This window comes from Capronia epimyces (genome assembly GCF_000585565.1).
Source record: "Capronia epimyces CBS 606.96 chromosome Unknown aczIQ-supercont1.1, whole genome shotgun sequence".
NCBI lineage: Eukaryota > Fungi > Ascomycota > Eurotiomycetes > Chaetothyriales > Herpotrichiellaceae > Capronia > Capronia epimyces.
In genome coordinates this window covers 1,583,283-1,605,843 of record NW_006912904.1, presented here as the reverse complement: position 1 = coordinate 1,605,843, position 22,561 = coordinate 1,583,283, and the positions used below count along the sequence as shown (strand labels likewise).

The 22,561-nt window shown below is 53.0% G+C and overlaps 8 protein-coding genes across 8 annotated transcripts; 7 read left to right on the top strand and 1 right to left on the bottom strand.

Moving 5' to 3' along the window:
* Positions 1–297: 297 nt before the first annotated feature.
* Positions 298–658, top strand: A1O3_00600 (uncharacterized protein; the record flags this gene model as incomplete). The annotated part of the gene is made up of 3 exons (XM_007730750.1): positions 298–311; positions 416–466; positions 490–658. The coding sequence occupies 3 exons, from the start codon at positions 298–300 to the stop codon at positions 656–658; spliced, it is 234 nt and encodes a 77-aa protein (XP_007728940.1).
* Positions 659–674: 16 nt separating this feature from the next.
* A1O3_00599 (60S ribosomal protein L23) lies at positions 675–1,080 on the top strand (the record flags this gene model as incomplete). The annotated part of the gene is made up of 2 exons (XM_007730749.1): positions 675–825; positions 884–1,080. The coding sequence occupies 2 exons, from the start codon at positions 675–677 to the stop codon at positions 1,078–1,080; spliced, it is 348 nt and encodes a 115-aa protein (XP_007728939.1).
* Positions 1,081–5,385: 4,305 nt separating this feature from the next.
* A1O3_00598 (uncharacterized protein) lies at positions 5,386–6,752 on the top strand (the record flags this gene model as incomplete). Its single annotated transcript, XM_007730748.1, has 3 exons — positions 5,386–5,579; positions 5,626–5,662; positions 5,712–6,752. The coding sequence occupies 3 exons, from the start codon at positions 5,386–5,388 to the stop codon at positions 6,750–6,752; spliced, it is 1,272 nt and encodes a 423-aa protein (XP_007728938.1).
* A 952-nt stretch (positions 6,753–7,704) lies between these two features.
* A1O3_00597 (ubiquitin carboxyl-terminal hydrolase L5) lies at positions 7,705–8,887 on the top strand (the record flags this gene model as incomplete). Its single annotated transcript, XM_007730747.1, has 3 exons — positions 7,705–7,755; positions 7,832–7,926; positions 8,026–8,887. The coding sequence occupies 3 exons, from the start codon at positions 7,705–7,707 to the stop codon at positions 8,885–8,887; spliced, it is 1,008 nt and encodes a 335-aa protein (XP_007728937.1).
* Positions 8,888–9,678: 791 nt separating this feature from the next.
* A1O3_00596 (uncharacterized protein) lies at positions 9,679–11,370 on the top strand (the record flags this gene model as incomplete). Its single annotated transcript, XM_007730746.1, has 1 exon — positions 9,679–11,370. The coding sequence occupies one exon, from the start codon at positions 9,679–9,681 to the stop codon at positions 11,368–11,370; it is 1,692 nt and encodes a 563-aa protein (XP_007728936.1).
* A 511-nt stretch (positions 11,371–11,881) lies between these two features.
* Positions 11,882–13,549, top strand: A1O3_00595 (uncharacterized protein; the record flags this gene model as incomplete). Its single annotated transcript, XM_007730745.1, has 3 exons — positions 11,882–12,047; positions 12,101–12,486; positions 12,539–13,549. The coding sequence occupies 3 exons, from the start codon at positions 11,882–11,884 to the stop codon at positions 13,547–13,549; spliced, it is 1,563 nt and encodes a 520-aa protein (XP_007728935.1).
* A 2,040-nt stretch (positions 13,550–15,589) lies between these two features.
* Positions 15,590–17,137, top strand: A1O3_00594 (uncharacterized protein; the record flags this gene model as incomplete). Its single annotated transcript, XM_007730744.1, has 1 exon — positions 15,590–17,137. The coding sequence occupies one exon, from the start codon at positions 15,590–15,592 to the stop codon at positions 17,135–17,137; it is 1,548 nt and encodes a 515-aa protein (XP_007728934.1).
* Positions 17,138–19,230: 2,093 nt separating this feature from the next.
* A1O3_00593 (uncharacterized protein) lies at positions 19,231–22,159 on the bottom strand (the record flags this gene model as incomplete). Its single annotated transcript, XM_007730743.1, has 2 exons — positions 19,231–21,981; positions 22,058–22,159. 2 exons carry the CDS (start codon positions 22,157–22,159, stop codon positions 19,231–19,233), a joined length of 2,853 nt encoding a protein of 950 aa, XP_007728933.1.
* Positions 22,160–22,561: the final 402 nt, after the last annotated feature.

The following is a 22,561-nucleotide window of genomic DNA, read 5'->3' as shown; positions in this document are numbered from 1 at the left end:
CTGGCGTTATTCTCTTCACCCTATGCAGGCTATGGTATACATTCAGCGACATATCAGTACGTAAAAAGGGCATTGAAGTTCGACTCGAAGGACTCCAAGTTCAACTTTCAACCCCGCCAAGAGACGACTGCACGTGATCATGATGGGCTAGTACACGTGACGCCAAGATTTTGTAGCCTTGGCACTCACACCTTACGATTTTGCAAGGTTTGGCATCGTTCGCTGATCTGTGTGAACTTCCACCTCTCTCTTCACGAAACTCCTAGACACCAATTCATCCGATCCGTCACCGTCAAGATGTCGAAACGAGGGTAAGTCTTCAACTTCTGTGGTTGCCCTGTTCTGGACCCGTCCCCCCGGTTGGGAAGTTGGGTTTTGTCGAACAAGGATTGATACTGATATTTCTCACCTGCAGTCGCGGAGGTGCCTCTGGCAACAAGCTGAAGATGACTCTCGGTCTTCCTGTGTACGTTCCGCCCAGAATAGCAGTCCCATCCTCTCCAACATCAGCGCATGTTTCCTGCAACCGCCAAAGTCCAAATACCCAGTGAACCCACAGATGAGGAGAAAACACCTATACTTTGCGATTTCAGCACAGAAGGACCCAGGACTCATGGAGACCAAAAAACCAAACTGGAAGTGGAAGGCTAATGGATAACAACAGAGGAGCCGTTATGTCATGCGCCGACAACTCGGGCGCCCGAAATCTCTACATCATCTCCGTCAAGGGTATTGGCGCTCGCTTGAACAGACTTCCTGCTGCCGGTGTGGGTGATATGGTGATGGCAACCGTGAAGAAGGGAAAGCCAGAGTTGAGAAAGAAAGGTATGAGGATTCTAGATTGGAAAGCAATAGTGGAGAAAGGCTCACAATTTGTGTCCAGTCATGCCTGCCGTGGTCGTCCGACAATCAAAGCCCTGGAGACGGCCAGACGGTATCTTCCTCTACTTCGAGGACAACGCCGGTGTTATCGTGAACCCCAAGGGTGAAATGAAAGGCAGTGCTATTACAGGGCCAGTGGGCAAGGAGGCCGCTGAACTGTGGCCCAGAATAGCCAGCAACAGTGGCGTGGTGATGTAAAAAAGGAAAAACACGTGGAGTGATTTCAAGAGAGCAGAAAACGTGTCCAAGAAAGCCTCTGGGCGCATTTTGCGCGGCGAAAACGAGAGCAAGAAGCTGTCGTACGTCGCTGAAGTTCCAATGATACCATGAACCAATCCATCTCTGGTACTGGAGCTGAGATCATTGCGTTCTCATACCTCGGGTGATTTTCTATCGGCTGGCCAGAACTTAAAGAGTCTTATGTCTATATGGTCCATGTCCACTTTCAATTGAAGACAGATGATTGCCCGGCACCCCGTGGATTCACAGCACTTGGACCCCAGACCTTGAACTGTGCTTACCGCCTATTCCAGCCGCAGCCCGCAGGGGATGCTCTTGAATTTCGAGGCAAGTGCTTGAACGTATTCATTCAACATGCAAGCTTTCGTATAGCGCAGGCTGCTGCCTCTGGTCATCTCATCCTTCTGTCCACAAGCCTGTTGGCCCATTTCTCGGGCCTGTCTTCTGTGACCATCTGTGTTTGGCACCTTATTTACCTAGCAGACATCTCCACGCTTTTAGTTTTGTACTTTCCACTCCCGTTCAGGAACTCCACTGTCAATCCTAGGTAACGATCGCGTAAGGGCATCCAACGAGCGTCCACTGATCCGGAATCTACGCGATGCAATAGAGCATTGGCGCCTCGAGGTCACAAGATGCCTTCCGATGCTCTTCAAGCCGGTCAAACCTCACAGGCCCCGGAAGCTCTGGAACTTCCCTGTTTGTGTTACGTGATTGGTATTCCTAAAGCCGGTCTGGCAGGCAGAACTTGCTGAGAGACTGACGCTGCAGCATGAGGCAAGCCCAGCCTCTCTTGGCAGGCAGATCTCCTGCGACCTCCGTCAACAATCACAGTTGCTGGGCTGAAAGGACTGTTCAGGGGCAACAAAACCAAATGCAGACCCTGGAAAAATGATGAAAGCTGCACCTGTCGAACAAGGATTCGTCCGCCAGCCACGCTGACCGCTACACCCCTAGCCAGGGTTGAGATGTCTGCCCCGGTCAGAAGACATGCTTTTTCTCTCCCTGGGCACCCCTGCAGACTCTCCTCACTCTTGACACGCTCCCCTAGGCCGACACTCAGAAGTTGGCACCTCGCAATTGGAGCCAATATCCGTACAGGTGACTGCATATGAACAGAGTACTACCAGTATTGACACGACCCATGTACGTATCTACAGTCTATTAGAGCTTTGATCTGAATCGAGCCCACGATCGGCAGCGATATCTAAGGTTAAGCGAGGAACAAGACAACATGGCGACCCGCACTGACTGGCTCACACGCCACCGACATGTCCAAATTTCTCGCAAAGCAAATGTTCAGGGATGATTTGCCCCGAATCCAGCTAAGAGGGATTGTAACAAAGCCAAGGGACCTAGGAATGAATCCTGTCCTGTTGGCTCCTTTACGATTTTACGCCCCCGCAAGTGCAGCGTTGGTCTCCGTCCGGCGTCTATGCCAACAACAGAAAAGTACAATGACAGCTGGGGAATAGTGGATACCTGCCTGATGCTTCAACGGGAGTGAGCCTTAGGAGCCTTGCAATAGGCTCCACCCCTTCAACGTCAAAGCCTGAAAATTGAAAGCTCAAGGCGTCGGCTGTCGAGGCTAGGATGCCACAGACCACCTCACTGCATCCTCGAGTCCCAGTCCACCGTGAAGGGCTCATCCCTAGCTGAAGCATGTCTGATGCGACCACTCGCAGCATTGCTTTGGGTGAAGTGTTCCTAAGAAAGCAGTCCTATTTGACATAAAGGACTGTGGACCGGTTCACTCCCTCCCATATTTTCGTTAGGGATCAAGCCAAGTTCGGGCTTGCAGGCTCCTCCAGAGCTCCGGTCTGCCCTTGAAGACTACCAACCACATGTCACGATCACTGTCAGATTCCAGGGTTGAACAATGCAGAATGCACCACTGGCAGCTTACTCTCCGAAGCCCCAGTGATGATCTTGTGGAATCTTTGCGAGGGAACCGAAGATGGGCCTCCGTAATATCAACGACCGTTGCGTCACGACGTGACTTCGGACCTGCGCTCACGCTTGACGACACGATCATCCAGACGGAGCTTTTCAGGGCGTCCCAAATGTTCATTCGGCTGCTGCAGGGGCCCCTAGTTCAGCGATTAGAAGGCGGTCTGTAGTCGAGTGTTATAAACAGGCCAATCAGATATATTTCACGATTCGACGGAGACATCTTCTGCAACTGCCTTTCCCGGGCTGCAGCTGGGCAAAGCCTGGTGCCACCATCTTTACCATCGTGCATGGAAACCGATGGCAAAACCACTGTCGTGCGCAGCTCCTTCTATCAATCACCGTCCCACTACGCTTGACAGGGCTGCAATTGGTCCGGGCGGTCTCGAATCTTACGCTGGGAGCAACACTCCACTATCCTGGCTGTTGCTTTAGGTCGCGGCGGATGGTCTTGCACTGCTGTCAGGCTGATGCCGATTCTCTCATCTGATCCGAGCCCGGGGCTCAAGGTAGTCCGATCAGTGTTTGGTGCACTGCACTGCTTGCCACAGGCGAGAGTACTATGCCTTTCTGGCATTTACAGGAGGCCAAACAAAAGACGTGTTCAATCTGGGAACCCCAGGTCGCCGCATGCAACTTCTTGAAGTTCTCATCTGCATCCGCATTTGGTTCCAGTCCATTGGTGCTTCTTGCACTGGCTCGGTAGGAACCGATGTGCTTGGAGACGTCTCTGGACTAGCTCCAGAGAAGCTAGGCCTCGGTGACGGTGGACACCGTGAAACGGGCTCGCTAAACATGATTCGATCACCTCCCCTCCCTACTCTTCAGCCTCCAAAGGACATACATATTCACAGCCAGGGTGTAGTTACGAAGAGGAGAAAATCCCTCTCAGAAGACTCACCCTGACTCACCTCAAGCCAAGGCTAATGATGTGCCAGCTGCACGGCCTTTGACGGCCCTCCACTCTGATTAAAACACATCTGCCACCAAATATCTAACGTCGGCTGCTAGTCTGCTTTATCCTGGCCCTGTGAATCCAGTCAGGGCTGTCACGACCGGCTTGTGGCTTGCTTCCTTCAGCTGGGGATGCTCCATGCCCCTACATGGCAGATGTCCGTTTCCGGGAATCGAAAAGGCAAATCGCTCCTGGGCATGCAGCCCTAGCAAATCGAGGATGAGTCCTTGCCATCCCATTGCACAATGAGATTTGTATGAATGCCCTTCTGCGGTGATGGCAGTAGCTTGAGGACTGAATTGTTTCCAGCCGCATGAACCTTAGTCTTTTATTGCGAGCTCTTGTATTCGTCCTTCTGGCTATGCAATTCCTCGTGGCAGCCCGAATTAATCTTTCCGTTCCCACCAGCCCTAACCCCCCTGATTTTATGACATCGTTTCGCACCCTCACAGTGTGCTTCTACTGACGACAGCTGTTTGGATGGTGGCTATGAAATATCACCTTTCGATCCCCATGTCAAGTCTCTGGGAACTTGGTCGGGCTACGCTCGATATCACGCAGGCATCCTAGGGTCGCCCGGCGAATCTCCTGTGGGGGTCGATTCTCGCATTCAGCCTCAGCATTAATACGAACATCTTCCCTACCCCGTCACCTCCTTCTGACCTGTACCTCTCTCCTATCTGGAGGACGAAGCGGTGCTGAAGTCAGAGGAAGCCAGCAGCAGAGTCTAATGCGCTTACCTTGTTACTTCCACCTTCTAGTCTGTCCCACTGCACGACCACTTCAGAAGGGATATGTCAGACCCCGGAGCTGTTCACCACAAGGCCAGTTCTGGCGGGAGTTTGACTCTGGCAAAAAGCCTGGCTGGTCCTGGAGGGGGTCCGCCACGAAGAACTCATACAAAGTCAAAGAGAGGATGCAAGACTTGCAAGAAGCGTCACATCCGCTGCGATGAACAGTTTCCACAATGTGGAAAATGCATTAAGCACCAGTGCCGATGTGACTATTTGGACATGCCAGCCGCAGGGGAAGACCAACTGGACGGATCGCAGTCAGCAGACCTTCTTATATCCCCGCACCTTCAACATCAACTCGACAAGTGGCGTATCACAGGCAAATCCCCTTTGGCCGAGCTTCAGGTAGCAGACAGAGTGTACTGGACACGCTTTTCAGCCATTGACCTGCGTCTGATACACCACATTGTGACGATGTCGACCGATATGTATCGTCGAGGATACAGTACCTGTACGGTCTGGGGGCAGAAAATGGACACGTAAGGGGCACCCGGGCTCTCCAAAGTGACTAATAGTGATATTGAATCTAGGCTGATCTCCGTGGCCCTGTCGCACGACTTCACCATGAGTGCTTTGCTAGCTTTGTCGGCGTCTCATCTCGCATGGCAGACGAACAATAGGGATACAGACAACCTGGCACAATACCACCGAGGAGTGGCTTTAAAAGGACTCCATGAAGCGATCGGGCGGTTCTCCCGAGACAATTCTGAGCCAATTCTGGCAGCCTCTATCATGTTGTCGTGGCAATCAACCGAATGGTACGACCAAAGCCTTGAGAGGATGACCACTTCTAACAACAAACAGGCGAGGCTGGGCGTCGTTACAGCAAGGCATCTCCACCGTATGTTTGGTCTGCGAAGAAATCCTTACTCTTTGCTCACGAGCTGCAGGTCTTGAGCGCAATGAGACCGTGGCTGCGCGAGTCTGTACTGGCAGGATATATTGAAGAACAACGCGCAGGCGCAAGATCTCGGCGGCCGGCGAACACGACGCTATCGCCTTCAGAAGGCGTCATCCCACATGAGGACCGGCGCCGACTGGAGCAGGTCATGACGGCTGTTCACAAGTTGCGCCTCCGGCTACCCAAGAGTGGGGAGCTGGTGGAACATGCCGGACATCTTTCTGACCACCTGCAGGACCTGCAACAGAATTTGCACTTGCAAGCATCCGCAGAGGCTTTCGCACGGCTGCAACCATTGAGGCATCTTGTTTTCTGGCTGCCGACACATATCCTCCGGTCAGCCGAGTCTGATCTGGCCCCTCTGGCTCTGCTGTCACATCTATACGCAAGTGCCCTCGCAACCGAGCCTCTATTCCCAGAGGTCGGCGGGACATATCTGGGGAGCTTGGCTGTGGCCCCCCTCGAGAACATCCATGAAACTCTGAGAGCGAGAAGACTCACGCAGCCACACGATACAGGCGTTCAGGTGGCTCTGTCTCTGATGGATGTACCACTCCAAATCATGGTCTCGTACCGGCTAAGACAGTGGCCAAACAACGACAGTGATCCAGCTGTCGGCCTGTATCGTTACTCGCCGCAAGGAAGTCCCTTCATAGCGCCGCTCGTACTGCTCCCATCTTCCACCAGCGACTCTCCCACCCCATCGCTCTGCACCAATTCGCTGCTCCATGGGCCCAGTAGTGGGCTCTCGATTCCAAGCTCGACCTATTTCCAAGCAGCTCTTGGGCCGAGTGGACTACGACGACAATCATCCTTTCCTTCCATCGGACGCGCGCATTCGTGGAGCGAGACGAGGCTAGACTCCGGCAGTCCGCAGGCCATGGGCATGATGTACGGATCTACAGCATTGCAACAGCCGCGAAGTAGTCACGAGCTGTCAGGCTCGAAAACGGACTACTTCGGAGAGATTGCAGCACCGTACAACGCATACGGCCGTGTAGACACGAATGTTCGGTTCGTCACCCCTTGACAGCTCTTAGCTTGATGAACCTCGCGACTGAATATTCATGGACAGGACACCCCCAGCAACGGATTAGCGAAGCGTTGACTTGGGAGTGCCAGCTGGGAGCCAGAGGAGACCATCGGGCGGGCACAATCCGGTAAGAGAGTCGAAATCTCCCGTTGGCTACGTTTAGGATGGTGATTCAAGAGGCTTACTTGCAATATGAAAGACGTACGGGCTGGTCGATGTCGGGATTGCTGATGCTGACCAGTTCCGTGCCATACGATGGTATAGGCATTGGAGGAGGTTAGGTTTATTCTGTACTCCGTACTAATGATTGATGAGCACTCACTTATCCCATTCTTGCTCCTCAATGCAGTCTTTCAAGCAGCAGTTGGATGTACATGGCCGAGGGAACTCCAGAGTCAAGTCAGGGTTCGGGTATGAAGTATGAAATATGAAGTACAGAGTATTTGGTACTACATAGTCACCTAGTATTATACCTACAGCATGTCCTGTGTACTCCGTACACCGGTATACCTACCTGACCTACTTGGGTGATGGAGAGTGGAGGGAGCCAAGTCCTTGATCAACGTCATATACGGAGTACATATACTAGTACGCCTACTAATTAGTTAAGGTACCTTACCTAACTTTCACCTGCCTGCCAGGGTGGAACTTACGGAGTTACTGTACGCCAGGAACCTCCAGGGCGGCATTGACAACGCACGCCTTTCGCCTCTCTCCTCTCTCATGCACCCATTCGGACGCAGACGAATCATCTTGATCTGAATCCGAACTGTGTCAACCTCCAGGTTCTTTAGCTTGGTCCCGACTTTGCGGACGCCAGACCAGCACTCCAACCCGGGCGCAGTTTAACCGATCTGTGCGCACCCTACTCGTACCCTTTACCCTTCAGAATTCCACTCATTCCGGCCAATACCTCTCCCTCTCTCGTGCTCTTCTCCGCCCATCGACAATGGCGGAAGGCGGCTCTGCCGGTGGCTGGAGCACCATCGAATCAGACGAAGTACGTGAGCTTTCCTGCTTTGGGGTGCCGCAAGGGAAAAGAGAAACGGGAGCTGACTGTGCACTCTTCCCGCCAGGGCGTCTTCACATCGTTGATCGAGCAGCTGGGAGTCAAGGGGGTGCAGTTCGAAGAGCTGGTATCATTAGATGCCGATTCCATTCGGGCTTTGAGGTAACGTGAATGTCGTGCGTGGCCTTATTCTGCCGTGAGCGCTTTTCCAGACCACGCTCCAGTTACGATCGATGCTGACGTGCCGCTTCCTGCTTGCAGCCCCGTTTACGGCGTCATCTTTCTCTTCAAATGGATTGGTTCATCTTCTGAGAACCAGGATGCTCCACTGGACGGCTCGTACGACACTGTGGCGGCTGACAAAGAAGGACTATTCTTTGCAGCCCAGATCATCCAGAACGCCTGCGGCACACAAGCCATCCTGTCGGTGATCCTCAACAACGACAAGTCTACCAATGCTTCGTCCCCCGGTGCAGACGCGACGAGGACAGGAATAGAGATAGGGCCTGCGCTACAAGAGTTCAAGGACTTTACAACCGGCTTCCCGGCAGGTCTGATAGGCGACTCGCTGTCCAATTCGGACCTGATTCGAGAGACACACAATAGCTTTGCACGGTCGAGTCCCTTTGCGGACGAGACCCAGCGCGACGCCAGTGCGGGGACAGAGGATGTCTTCCATTTCATCGCCTATACATGCCATCATGGCGAACTGTATGAGCTGGACGGACTACAACCCTACCCCATCACGCACGGCAAATGCACCCCCGACGAGTTCCCCGAGAAGATCATTCCTGTGCTCCACAGACGGATCGAGAGGTATCCTCCGGGCGAGGTGCGGTTTAATCTGATGGTTGTCTGTCAGGATTTGAGAATCAAGGCTCAGGAGTTTCAGGACTACGAGGGCCTAGCGAGAGAGAGACGGAAACGAGCGCAGTGGGATTGGGAAAATGCTCTGCGCCGACACAATTTCGTCGGCTTCACGGGCGAGGTCCTCAAGGGCGTGGTCGGGTTGAAGCTCAAGGACGGCAGCTATGATGCCTGGGTGGAGGATGCAAAGAAGGAGACGAAGAAGAGATTGAGGGAACGGGCGGCAAAAGGCCAGGAAGCGACAGCGACAGCATGAACAGACCGAGCGGATCATGCACTATGTGTACAGAGTAGAGGATACACCAAGTACCTAGTGGTCAGGACATGGACTGTCCAATGACCCTCCGCGTCCGCCTCCGATCGAGCGTGTGCCGGCATTCCGAGATGCTCAGATACTGTGGTTGTACAGAAAGCGTCTACGTCTGTCTCCATGCGGTGGCATGGTATAGCATCATCCCGCCTACTCCAGGGCAGGGTACTACATAGCCAGCAGCTAGAGGTCTATCCATATCTCAACATAGGACGGAGTAAATACTACGTACCCCTAGGTAGGTACCTACTAGGTATTCTCCGTACTCCGTACTCTGCGTCCCACTGAAAATTTCCAGCCAAGAAATATTTCCCCCTTGGGTTAGTGCGGACGTGGCGACGCTGATTGGCCGAGGCCGGCTGTCGTATGTAGTATTATGTTAATGCGGTGCTGAGGATGGCGTTCGCTCAGCCAGCACCATCGGGCCGCTGGCTTCAAACCATTCTGCCAGACCCTTTGCATTGACAATCAATTCACTCATATTGTTGACTGTCTGGAGTCGCATCCGGGGCATTTCTATTGTCTGGCCTCGACACAAAAGCAGGTGTTCCCGCCACACCCACAGCTTCTCCCCTGGCTCCTCCTGGTCTTTTAACCTTTATCCTTAGTGCTTCTGCCAACCCTCGGTCTTTTTGATTTTGAACAAGTACCCTGTGCACCACTGTATCATCATTTGCCCATCGGCTGTATGGAGGGGACAATCAGCTAGCAAGCCGCTGTTTCTATTTCTCTTTACCATGTCTGTCATGGATATCGACTCCATCTGGCAATCCGCCTTTGGCGACTCTACCCGGCCCGAGCTTTACACTTCTGAAGAGCTGAATGAGGATGGCTTCCAACCGCTGAATGACCCGCAAGCATTTCTCTTAAATATCACTACCCTTGGCAGAAAACAGCTGTACGCCGCCAGTGCCAACAACCAGATCGCCATGCAACAGGCCCAGGACGAATACCTGGATTTGGAACGACAAATCGCAAACCTCAAAGGGAAGAATCATGCGAAGAACCCTCAGGCGCTACCGGAGCAAGACGTTTTCAATGAACGCAAGGAGGCCGCCTTGTACAACTACAAGTACGATCCGAACCGGCCGGCATTGCTCCATGCCGGCATCCCGGGCCTGAGGCATGCCGACGATCTCACTGAACGCGAAAAGCATGAGGTGCGACTGTTCCAGGAACCGTTCGAACAAGGTGGCTTTGTCCCCAAGGAGCGGGAGTACAAAGCCAAGTTGGCCAATGCCCGAAACCCAAAGAACATCGATGGCTGGGTTCCCGTCGTCAAAGACGGCAAATCCCTCATTCCTAAGCTGCAGACTCACCATGACGAGTACAACATTACATATGTCAGGCGAAACGTCGATGAGAATGGTGAAATCATTCGACCTCAGACTCCAACGAGCGAGGTTTCGGGCGAAGCGCCATCCAAGCCTGTGGACAAGCGTCTGACCCGAACCCGGTTTGACGGGAAGAAGCATCCGCCCACGCGGGAGGTGTCGGAAGTTCCATCGAGCCCGTCAACCCCTGGCCAGAAGCGAGCGAATACCCCTGCAGTCGACGGCGGTGAAGACACACCAAATGCGAAACGCCAGAGACTCAATACTCAAAGCAAACCAAAACAACCACACCCAAACCAGTACACCAAGGCAAGAGAGGCACAAGAGTCGGCGATGAGCACGTCCGCAACTGAAGATGGTCCGGCTTCTGGAACGGCCAAGACATCCTGGGAAGGGCTGTCACCGGCTTCATTACGCGCTCGTAAATGGACAGATGAAGAATTAGTCGAGGCAGTCAAGCATGACCACTTGTGGCTACACGACGATCCAGACCAGGCTGAAGATTGGAAAGAAAAGATCATCAATGGGGTCAATCCAGTCCGAAGCTTCAGCATGTTCAAAAAGTGGGCATACTGGAAGGCGGCGAATAAGGACAAGAGACCTCGAGGTAAAAAAAATCTACCGGACAACCAGCCCGACGAAACTTCAAAGCCGAAACGAGCACCGACGAAGCCCAAGGCACGGTCGGCTAATGGCCGAATTATACTTCCCACTGCACCAATTGACGGGACAATCGAGGTGCTAGGAGCTCGGGAGACAGTGAAGCGAGCTGTTGGAACAAAGAAAGAATGGAATAGATCAGGGCAGCTGGAAGTCAAACACCCATTGAATCATGATGAGGCGGAGGAGGACCAGGAGGAAGAAGAGGAAGAAAAAGGAAAAGATGATGATCATCAACCTCTCCGTTCCGATATGGAGATGATACAGGGATCGAGAACACAAGCTGATGTCTCGTGGCAAAACGATACCGAGTTGAATGACAGCTTGTGCTCGAGAGCAAGTTTGAAACAGGAGGAAAGCGATTCAATCACTGTGGATGACATCACGCCTCCAAAGAGGCGGTCTCTACGGAAAACGAGGCGGACAAGCACCTGAAGGGGAAAGGTTGGCTGTTTTGATATGATGCAGGGACCCGGAATTGGGACAGCCGGAGTCGAGAAACCCACGTCTTTCAGGCAGGTGATGCGCGGTCGCTAAAATTCTGTTGATAACTACCTATAAATAAGGCAACCTCCAGTTGTGGTTGTTCTTCGAACCATTGGTTGTCCAGAATACTCCTGTAGGCAGTACGGATACATTGGGTATTATCCGTACTCCTGTATGCCGTGGTGGTTAATGAGGCTGTAGCAAGGCTACCCCTTCGGTGCCGGCATTACCTTTTCCCGGCCTTGGCAAGGAGGACGTCCGGCCAGCCACTTTTTCCACAGGCTGCGCTGCTTGACCTCGACTTGACACTTCTCACTTCACGCTCAACACTTTCTTGCCACTCGCCACGGTGCAATTGTTTGTGCTATATCTATCTCCCTTCGTCCATCCTCGCGGGTGATTAGCGTTTCCCCACATTCGCATCAGTATCCTCTCTGAATAGTCCACGTCTCGGCTCATCATGACCAAAAAGAAGCGTCATCATCCCGATGTCGAAGAGATCCTCTCCCGGCCATGGTGTTATTACTGTGAACGCGACTTCGATGATCTTAAAATCCTGATTAACCATCAGAAGGCGAAACATTTCAAGTGCGAAAGATGTGGGCGTCGCTTGAACACTGCGGGAGGTATGTCAACCCCGTCTTCCTTTCTCACCTGGCAGCGCTTAACGAAATGACAGGGTTGAGTGTGCACATGAGTCAAGTCCATAAAGAAAACCTGACGGCAGTGGACAACGCTCTCCCGAACCGGGCTGGTCTGGATATTGAGATATTTGGCATGGAAGGCATTCCAGAGGATATCGTTCAACAACACGCGCAGCGCGTCCTGACTGCCTATCACCAAGAGCAAGCTGAGCGGCAGGCAGGTGGTAGTAAGCTCGCCCAAGGCAGCCTGGGTCCTAATGCGCCCAAGAAACCAAAACTCGAGTCGGTCTCGGAGCTCAAGAAGCGTTTAGCGGAGCACAAAGCCGCGAAAATGGCCGCTGAGCAGCAGCATGGAGGAAGCAGTGGAGGCGACACTCCGAACCCTCCGACTCTAGGGCAAAGCCAACCTCAACCAGCTTCGGTAAGTCCCCAAGAAACCTAGGTCGGGTCAATAAAGCTAACCTCGCGTCCAGGCCGCCTCTCCAGCGTATCCCATTTACCAGCAACCATACACTGCACCAACTACAAACGGTTCGTACAGTCAGCCTCCTTCTTTCACCCAAGCTCCAGCTGCAGTTGCTGCTCCCTATCAAGCACCAAATACTTTCCAAGTTGCTGGGTCGCCTCCTGTTGTAGGTTACGCGCAGGCCTCAACGCCACAGCCCGGACAACCAGCCTATGGTCAAGTTCCACCTGTGGCATATCCGCACCAACCGTATGCCCAGCCACCGCAGCCATTATTCCAGCAACAACAGCCGCCAATGGGCTACCCACCACAACCTGGCTTTTCACCTCCCCCATATCAGCCGACATATGCAGGACAGTCTTATCATGGCCAGGCTGGCCTGCCCCCTCGTCCATATGGCACAGTGTCGCCAGCACCAGGGTTTCATCAACAGTCTCCACCCATGCATTTGGCACAACGAGCTCATTCTCCCACTACCAATGGCAGTTTCCCTGCACCAGTTCGTACTGGCAGTGTAAGTCTACCTAGTGCTCCAGGATTGCCGCAGAGACCAGCATTTGGTGCTCCGTCTGTCAATGCTTTCCAATTCCAGCAGATGCATCAAGGCCAGATTCCTGCTCCTCAAACGCATACTGTACTTCAGCATCGCTCGCACGAAGCCTCGCCGAATCCTGTGGCGCAACATCCGCCACCTGCCAGCCTGCCAACCCCCTCATCTGCCGATGATGGCCAAAATGCTTCATCTCTAGATGATTTGATTGCGAGTGCCTCGAAGCGAGCGGATGCCAATGCCGCAACAGCCGCAACAGCAACAGCACCACCGCAAATACCCCCGCCCACCTCCGCCCCTGCCAAGGAAGAGACCACCGAGGACAAGGCGGAGAAGAAAGACAAAGATAAGGAGAAGCCCAAAACAACCAGGTTGGTGTACTCTGATAACGAGACAAGTCCGGAAGAGAAGATGGCTTTGTTGGCCAGATACACATTTACTCCTGCCCAGAAAACTATCATGGTCTAGACCAGCAGCGCACCCGTCGGCTTTCGGACTAACCAATCGAGGCGGTCGGTTATTTGGTGGCGCAAAAAGCATTCAGTTTCAGCACAGAAGCCCTTTTTTTTGACCGGCGACCAAGCGCGGATTTAAAGCTCAGCTAAGTCTATTGCATTGGCGTTTGGCTGACTCGGCGAGTCTTCCTTGTTACTACATGATCCACCCGGACAGGTTGTGGGCGACTTCTCATTTGGACTGACGAATGTTCTGGAACCTTGAGATTTCTTGGTGAGTGCCCAAGGGCTGAACAGGGGAAGGCAGTGACAAGGGGCAGCGAGTCTGCCGTCGAGAGAAATTGCCACCACTTGAAAAGGCGGCCCTACTTGAACTGATGGAATTGGGGCCAGTTGTATCGTTTTGTCCCTCTCCGAGCACCCTCTCCGAGGCAGCATTAGCATTCGATACCAAGCTGCTTGCTTGTAAGTGCAAGACGGTCGGTGTCTCCTTTCGAGTCCAGTACAGTGTTTGTCTCTCAATAGAGATTTTGTTCCTCTTCATTGACTTTCCTCTGATCTACTAAGTCCCCAGATGTATGTGAGGCCTGAGATTCCCAGGGTCTGCCGCTACCGCCAAAGGTGAAATATTCGCGATAAGGGTTTCTCTTCTGCAACCAATTGATCAGTATGTGTCATGTTCCGTGATAACCAGATGATAGGCGGTGTTTAAACCATCCCTGTCCCAGTCTTGCTGGATGTACGCCAATTCTCGCGCCCTTGTCTCTGTGGCGGGGTTGATGCAACCGGTGAGTGACCATGATGGACGGGCTTCGGGGCACCTGAGTGGCCCGTAGGGGCATTAGTTAGCTGAGAGGGTTTGAATTGGGTTTGATCAAGAACTGACCTGGTCTTTATCCCGGTACCTGTAACATATATATTCACCTATGTTGTCAGAGAGCATTGGAATAGACAGCAACCGTGTTCTTCTCTGCGCCATATGATTTCTGAGGAGCCATCTTAGTCTCCTTGACAGCATTAGGGAAGCCTTAGGATCTTACTAGTAATAGTAGAGACAGTAGTAGATGGCAATCATGGCATCAGGGGCGGCTCGGGGCGTGGTTCCCTAGTCTCTCCATAATCTGAGGGTGCAGGCTGCCAGGTGGTGCAGGCTCATGCGGGGTTGGGTGCACCAGTCACCTACCAGTCCTGCCCTGTCTGGACGACATCCCTCCCCGCGAATACGATTGCTGTGATACTGCAATCTTCTTCCCATGGTACTGTAGACACCGGCGAATGGCGACCTCTGCCCTTGATGTACACCGCCATTCAGAGTTCAGCCCAGCGGCAGCCTGACTGCAGGGTACCTCGCGAGCACCAGCCTGACCGGCACTTCAAACCCTCGTCTCCTCCTCCTTGTTGCAACAGCATGCACCTCAGAAGTACGGCCGTCGTGGTCGGCACCGCACGCATACCATCGGCGCCCATCATATCAAGCATGCTCCTATCCTTCGACACTGAGACGGCCCTCCTTGACTACGTCCATGGATCCTATCTCTGCACTGTCCCTCGGGTGCAATGTCGCTCAGCTCGTCGAACACTGCGTCGAGGTAGTGCTCGTATGCAAACAACTGCACAAGCGAGGATCCTTGGATGAGAACAATGAGATCGAAAAGTATGCTACTAACATTGCATCTGCGAATCAAAGTGTTGAAGCAACCCTCGAGAAGAAGGCTCCGTATTCTCGCTTTCCCGAGCTGGAAACCATCGCTCACGATGTCTCTACAACTGCCAATGAGCTCAGGAAATTCCTCAATACTCTCAAAGTCTCGGACAAACAAAGGTTGTGTGGGAATTTCAGGGCCGCGATAAATACCATTGCGAAGAGAGGGACCATCCGGACTCTGCAAAGGAGACTGGGACGCTATGATACCGCACTACGGTCGGGCATCTTGAAAGATCTCTAGTAAGCCTCGGCCCTCGTCCAGTCCGTTGGGGTCTCTGTATATGTCTGCAGTTCACAAAGAATTCATGGCAAAGAAAGTTTTGGGATCCAAGCCCGCTGAAGTGCTCCATGGCCCGCCCCGATGCTAACATTTCTCTCAGCATAAAATCTGGCGAGGCCGACCTGACTCGGAGAGATGAGTTCCAAAAACTCTCAGACGGCCAGAGGGCTGTCGTTGTCCAAGTCTTATCCAGCCAGCGGCTACTGACAAACGAAACTATTGCACAAGTCAAGGTCTCCACGTCAGATATAATGACCCGCTTGGATCAACAAGATGTTGAATCCAAGCAAACGATGCATATGCTGTCAACTGACGTCCCTTGCTTCATTGGCCGATCCGAGACAAACGTAAGGGCGCATCTCAGTGCCCAGGATCTGCAGCTGAAGGCGAGTTTGGCCCAACACCAGGCGCAATTGCACTATATGCAAGAAGAGGAGCAAGACGCTCTCCTGAACCGACTTCTCGATACCTTGGCGTTCCCTGAAATGAACGAGCGTCGCAATATGATAGAGGGCCGAGTGGGGGATTTCGGCACAACCTATCGCTGGGTTTTCGCAGCTGATACGTACCCGGTTCAAAAACAGGCGCTTGTGGAGTGGCTTCAGAGTGGTGTGGGTGTTTTCTGGGTCAATGGAAAGCCAGGATCCGGGAAGTCCTCTCTCATGGATTTCATTTACAACAATCTGCGGAAGGAATGCATAGACAAATCAATCCGGATACGATGGGCTACACCGAGGCCCACCCGATTACTCAGCTTTTGGTTCTTCCGGCCCGCTTCAAGCCCTCTGCTCAAGTCTCTCCAGGGATTTTGGCGGTCGTTGTGCTTCCAGATTTTGGATGTCGACCAAAACCTTGCAGTCAAGATTCGTGAGAACACAGATAGCACTGCCCCACAAAGCCTCCGGTCAGCTCTTGCCAAACATGGTTCCCAATCTCGATTCTGGACAGACAATGAGTTGAAATCCTGGTTCCATTATGCGCTCCAGCATTCTGACTTCAACTATATCCTTTTGGTGGATGGTCTAGATGAGGTCGACAAAGGCCGCCAGCTGTTGCTAGACGCAATTCAATCGCTTTCTAAAAGCTCTCCTCAGATCAGAATATGTTGTTCAAGTCGTCCGGAGGGTCCGTTTCGAAGGGCCTTCGAGCAATGCCCATCTTTTCAATTGCAGGACTTGAACTATAACGACATCATGATAGCTTGCCGCCACAGGCTTCAGGGGACCCGCGCCATTCGTTTTGCAGGCGAGATTGCCACGCGTGCAGAGGGGGTCTTCTTGTGGGCCCATATGGTAGCGGAGGATCTTAGAAATGCCGCAGATCATGGAGATGACGAAGAGGACCTCAACCGGCGGGTGCAACAATCCCCACGCGAGATGCACGACCTGTTCACACATCTCCTCGAGCGGCAGGACGACTATTATGCAAAGCATCCGAAGCCTTATCTTCGACTCATTGACTTTGCCTGCAGAAACGGTCTAGTCCTCTCTCTACTTGACTTGGGCGTGGCTTCGCAGCCGCTAGAAGACCTGCTGCTAGTTCCAGAAAAACCTGGCGACCACTATTTCTCGACTTTGAATGATATGGTTGTCGGACTAGAAGCAACGTTGTGGTAAGATGTGCGCACCTGGTCGAGTTGCGCAGCGTGGTACGGAGTTCTAGTCCGACAACAATATCACCGAAGACCCGTTTTACGCAAGTTTCCCTGGACGACCATTGGGTTTTTGATGGTGTCCCCGATGCCGTCAAAGATGCCAGCCTCGTGAAAGTGTCCTTCATCCACCGAAGCGCCCAGGACTTCTTGCAAGACAACGAGCGTGCACGCAAGCTTCTGGAATCGTGCAATATTTCAGACCATGATGCTGCTGTGCGCTTGGCCCTCGGCCCTGTACCTGGATGTTTGACTCGCCCGTGGTCATATGAAAAAAAGATACGGTTGTTAGGGGCGATACCAGCAGAGTCATGGACAAGCACCACTACATATGTTGTGGATATCATTTACAAGTTGCTGCATACCGAAATCTGCCGCCGGACCACGTCATGGAGAGCACTGATCCGCCCTCCAAGCGCTCCATTGGTAACAGTCATCTCACCAGAACTTTCTCCTGTGGAAAATACGATGTTTTCTCATGCCGCGGCACTGGACATGTTACCTTATGTGCGAGCCAAGTTGCGCGACCTGGATCCAGCGAAAGCAGCGCATGCCGCAGCAGTTATGCTCTGCCAGGCTATTCCGTTCTTGCATCATTTCAGCAATGACGTGATATCTATGCTGAAACTGTACCTTGATACAAGTCAAGAGATCAGCCTCCACTGGCAGTGTCAAAACCTTAATTCGGGTTTTCCGGTTTTTCCTCTTTTCCCATCCAAGCGCTCCCTGAGGAACCTGGTCTACGTAACACTTATGTGTGCAGTTGCTCGCGTAAATCCCTGTGGTTATCAAGACGACGGTTCTCTATCGACTTCGCTCATTTCCCGATATCTCAGCCTTGCTGGGGGAGGCAAGGAAAGTTGCAAAGTCGAAGCCTGGATGATCGGTCTGAGGACCAGCTACTCTTTTCTTCCACCACCAAGCACGGCATCACTCATACCCCATCAGGCGTTGAAGGAATGGGACATATTTGAAGTCTTTTCGGAGATACAGGACGCCACCCCCCCCCGAAGGACTGGGTATATGAGTTTGTCCGATGGTCTCCTGCAGGGAGCAGCCAGTTCTTTCTAGTTGACAAGATGACCAGCCTCTATTTGTGGCGGATACAAAAATTCCCGCCCACCAAGGCTGAGTTGAAGGAAACCGCAATCCACCTTGGACATATCCTAACCCAGAACATGGGCGTCATGCAGGCACCCGAAATCGCAAGTGTGGTGTGGATGCATTCTTCACCGCCCTCCTTGATTTTTGAAGGCCGAAAGGCCCGTGGAGCCGATATCTTGGAGAGAAGCCGTTGGGAAGAGGAGCTTTATGCCAGCCATCTACGCCAGGGGGATGGAGACCGAGACCAACAAGGACCCATCATGGACGAGATTGTGAAGTGCATGTTGGCAGATACAAAGAGATTGGCCGACATTCGAGAACGGCTGATGTGGGTGAAACGGTCTATTGTTGATGCAAGTGTTTTACACAGATGAGAAGCCCGACGAAGGACTGGCAAGCTCTGGCATCCGGATTGAAGGATTCGGGTCCTTCCGCGGAGTCAGGAGTCAGGAGTCAGAAATCGCAGCAGCTCTTGGTGCATATGACGATGCCGACGCACAGACAGACAAGACAGCCCTAACCCTTGTGGGAGGGCTGAGGACACATTGATGTTGGTGTCGGTGTTGTTAATGTAGGATCGAGATCGAGGCCTTTAGACGAGCCAGAAGCTACCTGGTACCTAGCTATGTATCGTTTCGTAACTCTCAAAAAACTGTGCTGCCCCTATCTACCTGAGATACCTATCCCTTCGTATCCCCTCGTTCAACTTCAAAAGTCAAAAGGGATCAAGCTCAACCTCGACTTCGACCTCGACCTCGATCTCGATTCCGCTCGACGCTGCCTTCTACCATGTAGTGACGCTGCTCCCCCGCTGTGGTGGTCCAAATCCCTTTTCTTTCTGTCTCTTCCCTTTTTGCTCTCTTCCCTTTTTGCTCTCTTCCCTGCCCCGCGCTCTTTTCTTGTCGCCCTCTATGCCGATTGTCTTGCTGTGTCAACGTCAACGTCAACTTCAACTCAACCCATCCCCACACCGTATCCATCTCTCAACTTCGCTCTGACCGGCGGACTCAACCCGGATAAGAAGGCGTTGAATCCTTCGGCCCCGATCAAGCCGATGTATCCCTGGATGACTCGGGCGAAGCTGGCTCGGACTTCACTATATTCCGCGCCCTGCTTGCCCTTTTGAGGGAATTGCGCGATCGCAGCAAAATATAGGGCCAGGCTGCTCTCCATGGCCTGCGGGTTACGTTCAATGACATTGTTGAAGCCCAGAAAAGCTGACGCCTTTTCGTGCGATGTGGAAATCTTCGACATGGATTGTAAGAACGGTTCCGCGTAGTCTTTCAGAAACGCAGCAAGGTGGATCGGGCAAGGGATCCCTAATCGGCCAAGAGCGGTCGCGGCATTCTCGCAGGCCGGGTCGGGAACTTCTTCATTCTTGATGATCGCGATCAACCCTTGATACAGCGGCTCGATGAACGGCGAGATCCGCGATGTCGGGGCGCGAGCGGCGATCTCGCCGATCGACCAGCATACGTTGGCGAGCACGTTGAACCCGTTCTCCGAATCGTCATCTGGCATGGCGTCCAGGTCCAGCTGGCGGATAGCAATGGAAAGAAGTTTGGGCAGGTATGGATCCAAGGAGCTGGAGAGAGCGATCGCGCAGTCACCAAGCACGGCGTAGGCTGACTGTCGAACGTCCGTGGTCGGGTCTTCCATGCAAAAGGAGAGCAGGTCGAAGAATTGAGGCTGGGAGTTCTGGACCAACGGTGCGGATTTTTCAGCCGAGATTGCTTGGATGATGGCGGACAAGAGATCCAACGCCGTCACGATGAAGTCTTTGTCCGGCTGGTCCACTGTCGCCCCGGACATGAAGGCCATGTGATGCTGGAGGTTGGAATAGATGACTTTGATGCACCGGTCGAAGATGGGAGGGGCGAATTGTGCAAAGTTGTCCCCGTAGGCCATGGCGATATAGCCCAGGCAGCCAAGAAGAGGGAACATTTCCCTCGAGTCGTCTTGAATCTTATTCCAGCGTTCGATCAAAACCGGCATCAAAAGGTTGACCAATTCCGGTTTGGCCATTTCGGATCCCACATTGTCGGCAAGAGTCTGCAGGCAGTCGTAGAGAATGTACATGTTTTTGTCCTTGTACCTTCGGAAGCATTCTGTGAACTGGCGAAGAATCGGCTCGACGTAGGGTTTGAGCTTGTCCCCGGACTTCTCCTCGAGGCTCGCAAAGGAACTAGCCCCGGCCTCCTGCACCTTTTTGTTCTGGTCAAGCATTCGTTTTAGGAGGCCCTCCATCATCGGCTCGAAATACCGTTGTTTGTCGGCCGGAGACTCCAGCCTCGACGCCCATTCCGAATATCGGGACAGACACCAGCAGGTGATCTGTCTGACAACTGGCTCTTCATCGTTGAGAAGAGAAATCAGGAACGGAACCAGTTCCGGCAAATGCGGTGAGACGACTTCCATGCACCCTTCGGCAATGGCTCCCAAGGCGAGCACGGCTGCTTCTCTCTTCGGCCACAGGTTATGGGACAAATTCTCCTTGAGATAGGGGAGGATGATGTTGAAGACGGCGGAATGATAGTTCACCGCAAAGACGTCCAATGCCGCCGCCGAGCACTTACGTAGACTCCAGGCATTTTCCGGATCCTCGTCATCCCACTCCTCGTCGTCTTCGTCCTCGTCTTCAACCTCTCCTTCACTGAGATCTGCATCCTTGGACGAAGTCCCGTTTGCTTGCGGCGTGCCTGGGGCTTCCTCCTTTTCTGAGGTGACACCTCGCCCGGCTTTGGATTGGGCAAACTGTGGCTTGATGTCCTCTACGCGGTCTTCGACATCGGCATTATTTTCGTCCCCGCCGAGCCTAGATACTTCATCCTCTCCATATACCATGCCTGCTAAAAGCACAGGGATGATTCGCTCCAGGTATGGGCCCATTTGGTCGCGGAGCTGCTCTTGTTCACCCACGCTCAACCAAAATTCTGCAGCATCCAGGGCCAGGTCGGGACTCCCTGGTGTCTGCTGTTGTGCCAGGATGTAGTTTACCAGACCATCGATGTGGGGGGCAAGCATATCAGGCCGTGAGTCGACCAGCTGAACGAGTGACTGGCAAACAATCCTTCTCACTTGCACGTCCGGATCGGTGGCGAGCTGGAAGATTGTTTGCAGATAGACATCCAGAGCCGAGAACAGTACTTGGGACTTCTGCGGGATGAAGGATTTCAAGGTGCTCAACGCTAACACCCTGATTTTGGGGTTCTGATGGCTTGCAAATTCCAGCAGCTTGGGAACCATCACTGACATTGGTCTCTGACCCTGGTATTCCTTGTCCAGCAGTTTTCTGTTATCCTCACAGACTTTGGCCAGTGCAGCCATGGCGCCCTCCTGGGTTTCGGGCGGGACATTCCCAGGGGAATTGCTGACCAGCGATAATAGCTCTTGTAGAATCTCAGGCCATTGCAGCAACCCTCCCTGTTGTACCGTCTCCGTGATCACCGTGCCGGAAAAACTTCGCAGCTGAGGGTTGGGGTCGCGCAGAACGCTGAGAGTGGCGGACTTGATATACGCCAATTGATCCTTGGGAATGCTGTGGTAGAAGAATTTCAAATGGTTCTTGAGATTGATGGCGGCGGCATAGCGGATGAGGAACAAACTGGGTGGGTTCAAGCTCAACTGCTGTCCGAATTGCGGGTTGCTGAAGATATAGGTCAGATAGTTGACATAGTCGTTGTTGTTCCGGGCATTCGTGAGCATCTACAACGAAGACAGTCAGCCATCGGCCTCAACGCAGTGCGCAGTCGGCGCAGAAGGTTTGTTGTTTTCAGCCTACCTGCTCAGCCTCTTTCTGTTTGTTCCTGTCATGTCCACTCAACGAGTTTTTGAGGTATTCAGACAGCTGTCTCAATCCATCCTCCGCCGGCTGCCACGCCATGACGGGCACCGTCGCCCACTGGCCTTGTCCAACTAAATGGCAGACCTCGAAGCCGGAGACAGGCTGTTGGCACGTAGATCACGGTGGGACGGTCTGGGGCGCCTGCTGTCGATCGTGAGGTCCGGTGGCGACGAGGAGAGGACAGTGGCAATCCAGGGCACAAGGTCGTAGTGACAGAGTGACAGTCAGGCTGCCCTGGTAAAGTCGTCGATAAATTGCGAATTTTCTGGCGTAGGAGGGGTGTAGGAGGGCGCAGCCGGGGGCCAATGGCAGGTCAAAGACAGATGAAACAATGACAGCCGGGGTATACGCGGCAACAGAGACAGAAATCGAGCATTGAAGCGACGGATGGATGGGGAACTGTAGTGGACGGATAGATATTAGATGGCAGACCAGGGCAGA